Raw genomic sequence first — 11,170 nt, 5'->3', positions numbered from 1 at the left:
TTTGGATTTGACTATACAACGAACGACTTTTTTTTTTTCAAAAAGTATTTGTTCTGATAACTTAAAAATAATATAAAAATAAAGGATGAATTTGACTTTTCCTCAAAAATAATAAAAAAAAAAAAGGAAATTATGGAAAGTCTAAATTATAGCAACTTCCTGAAGTACAAATGAAATGGACGGACACCGATTTAAAGAAAAGCATGAAGGCAACGGTTCTTGGCTTAATGCTATTCTCAGCATCACAATACCAGGCCATGACAAAAACCAAGACATCCAAGGAAAAAAAGAAAAAAAAAAACAAAAACAAAACCCAAATGATGAAAAGCAATATACAAAATTTCAAAGATAAATACAATATTTATAGTTGATATGTTACAAAATAAAGTCCCTAAGTGACTGCAAGTGTTTATGTGAAAGAAAGTGTTGCGATGAATAAGACTATTTTATTCCTTACAGGCTTTCATAAGGAATAAAATCTGCTTTTCTAAAGGTTTTGAAGTGGATCTGAAAAAAAGTCAAGACAAGTGTATAAATATTTAGCTACAACTTTGGCAAAATCACAAAAGTCTACAATTTTATAACCACATACAAAACACATTAGGGGAGAAGGATCTAGAAGTCAAAAGGACAATTTTCTGGTACAAGAAACATAGACTTCACAGTAGCCTAAGAATGCAATAGTATACAGTGCTAGCAAAAGTTGAAAAAATGTTGCAGATCACACTTGCTTAACAGGAAGCTCTAGCAGTGGAAGTATATTTTTGTCTCTTTTTGTTTAACCAACAGACAGTAGCAATTCCTTTCTCTGTCAGTGTGCTTGTTGAAGGCAAGAGAATTCAATATCAAAGTTACAATTTCTAACTACAATAAGTTACAAAGTTCCATTTCATTAAGATGAAGTTAAGCAACGAGAAACCCTCCCGCGCCCACCCCGCTCCCCGGTTGTCGTGGTTTTATTTTCCTAATCATATATTTATCCCTTTTTTTTTTTTTTTTGCTTTTTTTTAACATTTTTTTTTCCAGTTTGATGGCTCATAACCTCCTTGGCCCCCTTTTTGTGTTTTTGTTTTTTATTCCACCACAAAAAAATATTTCACATTATAGAGATACACAACCATTGTGAATCTAGTTATGAGTACAGAAAAATGTTCGGAGGCATTTTTCATCAGTGTTTCATGATAATCAAAATGGTGCATCCACAAAGTTTCTCCCAACACATAGCAAGTACTAGACATAGCCAAGACGTAATCAGAAACTTTATACAAAATAGGCGTCGCTTTTTCCTTATTCTTCAGGACTGAGAAATGTGAAAATATGAGAAAAATTCAGTCAATAAAATGGAATTGTTCATGAAGAAGTAGGTTGTTTGCATGTAGATTCTTAATAGTTTAAATAAAATCTTTAAACAAAGTCTTTTTTTTTTTATTTTGTGGGTTGTTGGTGGGGTTTTTTTTTTGTTTTTTTGTTGTTTTTTTTTTTTGTAGCATTTCCATTTGCTGCTGATTCTGTGTGAAGATACTGTTTCCATCAGCATGTCTTAATATACTAAACTTGTCCCCTAAGCTCATCCTCTGAAGCTTGGTGCTACGGTAGGTAAACAAAAGTGACTTTACATTGGCGGGACTACAAGCCCAGACATAGCTAAAAGAAAAAGAGAAGAGAAAAATGAGCTGTTATTAACACGCTTGTGTAAAGGCATATTGGGTTCAAAGCAATCGCGATGCTCAGCACTGGGAGCGGGATGGGGCGGGCGGATGCAGACCTGGGTACCTCCACACCATGCCACGGCATCCTCTGACCAGGGGGCCATGGACACGTGCTTCTCCCAGTGAAATGCTCCATAAGGGCTTCATGGAGTGGGTTTTGGTGCACAGAGCATGCCAACACCAGCCACCACTTCATGACCCAGCATCCAGGTGGAAAACCTCCCATTTCCACAATTGTACTTGTGGTGACAGAGGGCTGAGCAAGTCAAGGGCTCTCTAAAACCAAAGCCAAACACCCTACACCCACTATCAACTCTGGAGGTCAAGCACCATAAAAAGCCATGAGATTAATACCCCTGATCAGCCACCTCCTGGTTTGTTAAACAGATAAAGACTGAGATGCCAACAAATACAGCTTTTTTCCTAGTTAACTCTTTGGTAGAAACTTAATTTAGACAGTCTTTAATTTTAGTGTTGTTTAATTTTTGCCATGATATTTCTCCTTAATTTATGTACAGCAGATATTAATAAATTTGTTCGTGTAGTGATGTGAACTTCAATTTCTCAGTTCATTAATTTCAACGATATTAATTTATTTCAGATTCGCTGTTGCAGCTTTACGGTTTGGAAGAGCTGGGTATGTACACATTCCATACGTCACACAACCTCCTACGGCAGCCACCAGGATTGCTTCAAGTGCTCAGGTGCCCCAGATGCTGTAGGCAGCTGTGTGAGCTTATGCCAAGGGAATTATGTATGGGACTGTCTCCTCTAAAACATGTCAAATGGTGCTCTTGAAACAGGTTAGTTTCCAATTATTCTACTTTCTTCCCCAATAAGATGTATTGCATACTCATTGAGATCAGCCCTGAGGACTTGGGGTGTTAGTCAATGAGATGCTCCCCGTGACCCAGGTTCAGTGTGCGCTTGAGCCTGGAACCTGCCATGTGCTGGGCTGCACCCCCAGATTGTGAGCAGGAGGTTGAGGGAGGGGATCCTGCCCCTCTGCCATGCTCTGGGGACCCCCCCCCTTCCCCCCTGCAGTCCTGATCCAGCTCTGGGGCAACAGCACAAGAGGAACATGGAGCTATCTAGTGGAAGGTGCTCCTGCCTGTGGCAGGGCATTGGAATTGGATGAGCTTTGAAGTCCGTTCCAATATAAACCAGTCTGGGATTCTGTGATTTTGTGAAATATGTCAAAATTGAAATGGAAGTTACAATTTTGCATAGTTTATAATGCTGCATGTTTTAAACCTAAATAGTGATAGAAGTTACAAAACTTAACTGGAGAACAGTGCATATATTAGCAGAGAACCTTTCAATCCAAAACATTTTGTTTCCTTATCATATTTCCCCTGCATCTCCTCCACTCCACGCTACATTAGCCTGGGCCAGCAGATGACCTAGCTCTGTGGTTAGACTTGCTGAACCAAGTGCTCTCTTGGTTGACTCCTGTGAGTTTACACCACATCGGGCATCCCCAGACAGGTTGAGTTACATGGGGTGCACCTGATCGAAGGGCCATGGAAGATCATTTTGAGGTGCCGTTATGCTGCAATACAACCATCAGCTGCCCTGGATGTCAAGATCACCACAAGTCAACCCAAATACAGGGTTATCTTTTCTGGGTTATGTTCAGCAGGGATCGGGCATTGCATTCTATGTCAAGGTGAGACATGAGGTCCATTTGTCAGAGCCGGCTCAAGACATGTTCTGCCAGCAAAGTGCTAAAGTCCAGGTCTGATCCAGACATTTGCTTCTTCAAAGAGCAACTTAGCAGGAAAACAACCCAGATTTTTCTTCCAGAGGCTGTATAAATACCTTCATAAATAGCACATCATTACTTGGTACTGAGACCCTGCACATCTTAATCACACATTTATCTTAATCTCATGTTTTGCTTCTGCTGTGTGGATATTTATATTGTCTGCAGCTTGCTTTTATGGGTGGGGGGTGGGAAAGTCTGAATTCTTTAATTTAAGCAATTTAGTCATTTTTTGTTGAATTCTATCTGTGGCACAATGGGAGGGGGGTGCAAAACTGGTGCTCCAAACATCTCTTTCACTATATATTTTAGCAGCAACATTTGACAGCTGTGAATTCCTGCTGTGCAAACTGATACCAAATGCCTTCTAAAGAAAAATGGGGTGGCTAGTTTTTTAATAATAATTGTAATAGTTTCATCCAAGGGAAGAGCAGAAAATTAAGCAGGATGCAATTTTAAAGGAATATCGAGAACCTTTTGCTCTGTATTAGAGTCATAAAGCTTAACCAGAGAGCAATATCTTTCACAATCTATAGAAAGTAAATTACAATTGAAAACCAAGTTTGAGCACACCTTGTAGTTGCAACTTTGCAGCAAGCCAGCACTTTCTCACTAAAAACATTTTTTTATACTTCAAGTGTCCATTGTTTTAAACAGGAAAAAGCCCTTTGCTCTAAGGAACCCGTACCCTAGCATCCTGCTCTTAAACAAAAATGGAAGCACTTCACTTTGTGGTCATAGACTATGAAATGGAAGTCATACAGAGTTAAAAAGAACGTGGCTTTTTGGATAAGGCCCAAAGGCCTCCTTTTGTAGACATACAGGAGGACAAAATGGGATAGGGATTGGAGTAACCTGCTCTAGTAGAAGGTGTCCCTTCCTGTGTCAGGGGGGTGGAACTGGATGAGATTTAAGGTCCCTTCCAACCCAAACCATTCTATGATTCTATGACAGAGTGAGGTATCTCCTCTGCGAGATAAAGCTTCCAAGTTTTGATCCTAATGAGGTTATCAGTTGGCTGAGGATGGATGCGCAGCTGGTGGGTGGCACACAGGCACATCAAGAAAGACCATGTTAGCTCTGGCTGGCATTGCCTGCACCCTGACCTGTCTGAGATTTCTCTTTTATTCTTTTTCTTCATAACTCCTGTCTTGGATCTCTTTAGAACAAAAGTGAATCCCCCTGTTGGCTATAGACCTCTCTATGCTCATACTTTGGTAGTCCTAAAATGCAGAATGGCTTTTTGAGGACATGCTTACTAGCAGCAAGATCTTGCTTCTGGAGTGGTGGGCTTAGGTGGTCCTGATGCTTAGGGTGATGTTATGACAAGCCATAAGTCCTATCACCTCAATCTCTTTTTTAAACTATGTTAGGAGAAGAAACAGTCCAACTGAGGTCCAGATGGACTTTTGTAGTTCTGCTCCTGCTTTCTCTCTATTTTAGAAGTACCAAGAACAGCATTTTTCCAAATACAGACAAATCCTACCATGGTTTCCCCAGCAAGGATCAGTGTGATTAACCCCTGTAAAAAGACTACTTGTGTCTGCAGAGCTGTCACATGTTGGGTTTGGCCATGCTTTCATCTGACTGACTGCACAGTGATAACAAACCTTCATAGGAAAAACGGGGCTGCCCAGCCCCATCATGTTGGTATGTGATGCCTTGTCATAGCAGGGTCCACCAGCTTCCCTGAAAAACGCCTATCTAGTTGTTATCTCAGAACAGAGCGTATGTGGGGAAAGGTAACACAACCAGCAATGAGAGGGAGGATATTCTGTGCTGTGGTTAAAAAAGCATGTCATCCTTTCCTATCCAGATTCATAAACTGCAGGATTTACCTTAGGTACAACCACAGTGACCACCAGCTCTTCCTTCTGTCTTAGCTTGTCTGAATGTATGTGACTATTCCTAACAGTGCAAGCTCCTCAGCTGTCACTCAGCTCCATCACATCCTGCTGTATAATGAGTTTGCACACTTGAAGATCACTGAAAAACTTTGGCTGCTTTGGACTGCAGCTCTTGAATTCCAGATTTTAATTTAAGGTAGAAAATGGGCTGAGCAAAAAACTCTCAAGCTGCTTGTACAGCTCAGAAAGCAAGTAATTAAACTTTAAAAAGGGGTCAGTGTTAAAAAATGACTAAGAAAATAGGAAAAAGGAAGCAGAAACTCCTAAATAACTGTACGGGTGAAACACAGCATAAACAACAGTGATGAGACATTGGCACAGGGTGCCCAGAGAAGCTGTGGCTGCCCCATCCCTGGCAGTGCTCAAGGCCAGGTTGGACACAGGGGCTTGGAGCAAGCTGCTCTAGTGGAAGGGGTCCCTGCCTGTGGCAGGGGTTGGAACTGAATGAGCTTTGGGGTCCCTTCAACCCAGTTCTTGTCTGTGATTCTATGAAATTCATCCCTGTCTTGCCACTCAGTTCTGGCTGTATTTCAGTTCCAGGCATTGGTTGAGATAGGTGAGGACAAGCTGACGGAAACATTGTCAACCTGAAGCCTTTCATGGGTTTGGTCTGAATTAATTCAATGGCTCTAGCTGGATATAATGATGGTGGCTGTCTGCTATGATGCTAAAGGAACTCACCGCAGGTATGTCAGATGTGGTTTGATTTTCTCCTCAGCCCAAGGGAACCTGCACCCCCATATTTTACCCTTTGCCAAAGTACCCTCTCACAATGTGGAGCATCATCTCATGATGTGCTGCGCTACTTTGCATGAATAATTCAACTTTGTGTCACAACCCTGGCACTCAGTGCTTTAACTACCAGACTAGAAAGATGTTCTTGCTATTTCTCTGGGTCATTTTGTTCAATACAGAATGATTTGGTTTAGTTCCTTTAGATAGGTGAGGAAAACATAACAATTTATATTTATCTATTAATGTTTAACACTTCTATTTATTTTCAGTTTGGCTGCTGAACCGAAACCCACCACTTTTGCACATCCCTACATCTGGATGCATGTGTTTCAGAAGGTCTGAGTGTTTGCAGGGTACAGACAGCCTGGTGAGGGAGTAGTGCAGGTCCCAGGGGCATCTAACCTGGAGCTATAGCAGCACCCACGGGATGCTAGACTTCGTTAGGGATGACAAATGGATTACAGCATCTTAAAATCAGAGTTGAAGGGACCATTAGACCTTCACTGGGCTGTCTGAGCATGTAAAAAGCTTAGTCCAAAGCTGGGCTGGTCCTCAGCCTAACAGCTAACTTCACGACCTATTTAGGAAAATCAGCATTAGTTGATTCAAAGTCGTCTACTGGGCATTTGTACAAAAAGCATTTTATCCCTGAGGGTGGAGATGGATGGTTACTGAGGCCCTGGGGAAGTGCCAAGGGAGATTGGGTGCTCAGTGCAAGCATTTGGCCTGCCCAGTTCTTCCGAAAACCCCACTTTGCAGCAATCCAGACCTTTTAAGCACCTGAAAGCTTGACTATGTGATGGGAAGCCCTTTCTTTACATACTGAAATTACAGAAATTCAGATCATTTTCACTTAGATCTTGAAACAGTCTTATTTTTCAGAGTAAATCAATATCAACAGGTTAGTGAGGATATTAAAATATATAAATATATAAAAATTCCTGCTACAGAATAGCTGCCTCAGATTTAAGCCATGTGTTTCGATTTTTATTGTTAAGAGTTAATATTACTTTATTTACTTTAAATTTTGTATTTTATTTCAGTATTTAATTTTTATACTAATGTCTTTTTATTAAAAGAAGAAAATAAAACATTGCATATTTTTATAAATTTATAATCTTTTCTAAGAGTATTGCTTATTCCTTTTCTAGGTATAAGCAATAGTTTAGTTTTCTGCTTAAAGTAACATAGTAAAGCCTTCACTAAAGGTCTATGCAATGACAAAAAATGTTCATCTAATTATTCTTTTCTTTAACTTCCCTCTTACTGTAAGATTTCTGTAGCTGGATGCTCTGCCCCTCACTGACCTGAGTGCACAATAAGCTCTCAGGTGCTTCTTTGGGCCATGGACTTAATAACAAGATACAGCTTTTGAGATGCTGGTCTCAAATGGCCTGGATTTTGGGTGGACAAGCAATTCTGTGGGATCACATCTCTCCAAAGTGCCTTAAATTGGATACCACAAAATGCAGATGTCCAGAATTAGTTTAGCAAATCAAGATATCCGTCTTTATCTGTTTGCCTGTGAGTGCTCATGGTATTAGAGATATTGTGGTAATACAAAGAATAAATGACACTGAGCTACCTTACATCTTAACTAAGAAAGTCAAGAGGAGGGACTTGACTCCAGGGTAAGAGTGTCCACAACCCTTTCTGGTATCAATGGGATTTGAAGTGCTTCAGTTTACTGCCCTGTGCACCGAGGCTGAAGATTTGTAAAACAGAGGCAAACAAACCTTTTCCAGGGCTCTAATGCATCTGACAGCATTATCTTCTAAATGTTAAAATATGCCATAAAAAGGAAGGCTTCTTTGTTCATATTTTTATTCTTCCACCAAACGTATACTGTATCGCACTTCCTCCTGCCCCACTCCCAGCAGGTGACCACGGGAATTCTGCAACTGATTTACAAATGGTTCATTACACTACCCACACCAAATCACACCGAGTAAAAAACGCAGAAGCTTAAAATTGCCTGCCTTAATTAAAATATTTAGTTGCTCATTTAGGGGAGTAACCCCTCAAACACCACAATAAGAATGAGTTGGGACCAACAGAGCATGCAAACTCACTGCACAAGGGGCTGGCTAGTCCAAGGGAAGGTTAGTTCACCAAGTAAGAGCTTAACCTGATTTACAGTTCACCAAGTAAGAGCTTAACCTGATTCGTACTAATTTGACATATATTAAAGCAACTGTTGCATCCAATATGAAATGAGGAAATCACATCACGGCACACTGGAATGCTGCTGGTTTTAAGCATCCATAGAAATGTGTTCTGATAACATACATGAAACTTCTAAGGAGATACAAACTTACTTTAAAATTTAAGGCACAAATTCCTAAGGGAAAATGCCACAAAATCAACCAGTGTTTCTTCTAATGTAAGTATTAAAAACGAACTAAGATTTGCTTAAAATCTCAGTATACCATTCCCACTACCCTACTTCTTCTCCTGCTTTTGCATCACTACCAGAGCACCAGAAACCTAAAGAACCAAAAATAGCCAGGTACCTTTCTCCAAAATAAACTGATCAAGGCTCGAGTGTATGCACCAAAAAAAGCAATACACAGGAAATTGAGAGAGATCCAGCTCACCTTGAAGTCCATTTCCATTTGCACTGGTGCAAGATGGTGGAGGAGAGGCTTGGGGCCTGACAACGGGAGCAAAGGCGCTCTTTTGTTTCACTGCAGAGATGACATTGGCAGGTGAGAATGAGAAAATGCCGTGTGTACTGCTACAGTTTGAAGGGAGGGTGACCGAAGAGGCTGCCATGGTAGGGCTTGACGGCACTACTGCAATAAAGCAAAAATAATCAGGACTCAGATTGAGGTTTTCACGGCAAACACGGAAAAAGAGAGTGATAGGGCCTTGCCTCTTAAAATATATATAGGTATATATATATTATAAAAAAATATATATAAAAGAAAAAAAATGAAATGCCTTGGCTTGGCCACTCTCTGGATAACAGGCAAACTCTTTTGTGTTGGACTTTTCTTACAAATTGTGCAGTCCAATTTTGTCTTTTTTTCTCTATCTGAGATTGTATTATGGCACAAACAGATCAATTTATTATAGTCATTTTTACGTCCAGCCTCCAGAGTCACCCCTCCTTTTATCCAGTAGCTCACAATAGAGGAAATCAAAACAATGCAAGTATTTGATTTTTGTAGTAAATATGAATCTATATGATGATGTGTTACCAAAAATAGACACTTACTGCCATAAGGAGAGTTAGCTGAGGAGCCATTAAGAAATCCAGGGGAACCTGGTACACCTAGATTGGGCATGCCGGCATTGCCATATCCATTCATGCTATTGCTGACTGTGTTGTAATTGGACTGCTGAGGAGTACTGCTGGGAACATATCCTCGCGGGGAAACACTGCTTGTGTTGCGACTGTAACCTACTGTGTTAGAAACCCCCCCACCCCAAAAAGATCATGTTATTTTATAATATAGACTTAGGGCTGGGGGGTTTCCTCATGCAGCATATATTACACAGTTTTAATTGATTGCACAGCTTTGCTCTAAGTTGTCTCTTACTGCCCTATCAACTCTTGCAGTTTGAGATAACCTTATCACGCCAACCCTACTTAAATCATCTGCGAGCACTCTATGTTGTCTCTCCTCTTAGCACAGACAGCCAACAAAAGCTCTCTTCGATCCAGCTGTGTCAGGTGCCTTCACGTTTGTCTTTAGGAGCAATTATCAACAGGCTCAAGTCCTGCTTTGTACCAACACACTGAATGAACTTTCAGCCTCTCCAGGCCTTCAAATGCCAGAGCTGACAAGAAAAACTTTTTTTGTTGCATTGATTTACTTTAAAAGGCTGTTTTGGGGTCTTCATTTTATGATTGATATTTTTATACTAACAGCAGGCTCGTACTTGCGTAAGGTGTAGCCATCAGTGAAAACTAATTCAAGATCAAGTTCAGAATTTTATAAGGCTTATTAGCTTGGAAATGCATTAAAAGACAATCTTTTTAGAAGAGGAAACATAGCAGAATCAGGATTTTAAACAACAATTTGTTCCTATCTGAGCAATCAATTTGATAATTATGTTGCAAGCAAAAAAAAATACGGGTTTGAGCAGAGCTAATAATCCTGTTTCCCTCCTTTCATTAGTATCAAAATTAATTTTAAATGCAATATGCCACATGCATTTTCAATTACAACAGGTAAATTAAATCAACTATTACTTTTATTAGTAACATATATGTCACACGTGCCTATAAACAAAGTATTCTAAAATCACAGACATCAAATTAGATTTATCTGTGTAAATATTCCAAAAGCAGGTGGAGATACCGAGACATAATTGTTCTCTAAAATAACACACACTTTGCATATTTACTGTGAATAATAAAGAGCTTTCTACACTGTTTGTTGTTTTTTTTTTCCGCTGGAGATGCTTTATGATAACAGTAAACGAAAGAACAGGAAGAATTAGATATTACGAGAAAGTTAAAGGCGGCATTTCATTACACAACTAGACATACGACTACAGGGAGAAAAAGAGGTAGAGCGCAGCAGTGACACCAGCTCGGATTAATAGGGACTGGCCAAAAGCAGGCAAGAACATGATTAACTCTTGAAATGCCACCTACCTTGGTCGTTGGCTTGCGAGGTTTCGGACACATTCACTGCGAGCTGGCTGCTGAAGGAGTTGACTCCCATCATGCCGGTGTGAGCGGGAGTGTTGGCTAGAGTGGGGATCTGGTTGTGGTTGCGTGGCACGCTGTATAACGCCTCAGCAATGTCAGCTGCTCGTTTCAGGATGATTTCCTGCAAGGATAAAAAAACAGAGGATAATTTGCACAAATATTCCAATATTTGGGATATTGCAATATGGCAGTAACGTTAACGATCCACAGATTGATGGGAAATTATAGGGAGGGTGGGGGTTTTGCTGCTTGTTGCAGCTACACCTTCTGTTCTCCTTCTTACGTACCGGAGCACTTTGCAGTTTCATGTCAACACGGTAAGTATAAAGAAATAAAGAAATTAACATAAGATTACAGTTTAGTGCTGCAAGTCATGTGAAAACAGTAA

At 40.2% G+C, this 11,170-nt stretch overlaps 1 protein-coding gene across 6 annotated transcripts in view; it reads right to left on the bottom strand.

The window, feature by feature from the left end:
* Window positions 1-426: 426 nt before the first annotated feature.
* Window positions 427-11,170, bottom strand: part of EBF3 (EBF transcription factor 3) — a 121,296-nt gene continuing 110,552 nt past the window's right edge. For 3 of the 6 annotated variants that reach the window (XM_061478677.1, XM_061478679.1, XM_061478681.1), the window contains exons 14-17: window positions 10,726-10,903; window positions 9,337-9,522; window positions 8,714-8,911; window positions 427-1,644 (exon numbers count right to left, since the gene is read on the bottom strand). In XM_061478677.1, coding sequence (XP_061334661.1) covers window positions 1,613-1,644; window positions 8,714-8,911; window positions 9,337-9,522; window positions 10,726-10,903 — 594 coding nt within the window. In that variant the 3' untranslated portion in view covers window positions 427-1,612. Of the gene's footprint in view, window positions 1,645-7,852; window positions 8,018-8,713; window positions 8,912-9,336; window positions 9,526-10,725; window positions 10,904-11,170 lie in introns of all 6 variants that reach the window. The other 3 variants (XM_061478678.1, XM_061478680.1, XR_009747666.1) reach the window with 2 other exon arrangements.

The sequence above is a fragment of the Pezoporus flaviventris genome, unplaced genomic scaffold, assembly GCF_033815535.1.
Source record: "Pezoporus flaviventris isolate CSIRO_AGI_PZ_B2104156 unplaced genomic scaffold, CSIRO_AGI_Pfla_v1 ptg000129l, whole genome shotgun sequence".
NCBI lineage: Eukaryota > Metazoa > Chordata > Aves > Psittaciformes > Psittacidae > Pezoporus > Pezoporus flaviventris.
The sequence above is the reverse complement of the archived record's forward strand: the minus strand, read 5'-3'. Positions and strand labels throughout refer to the sequence as shown.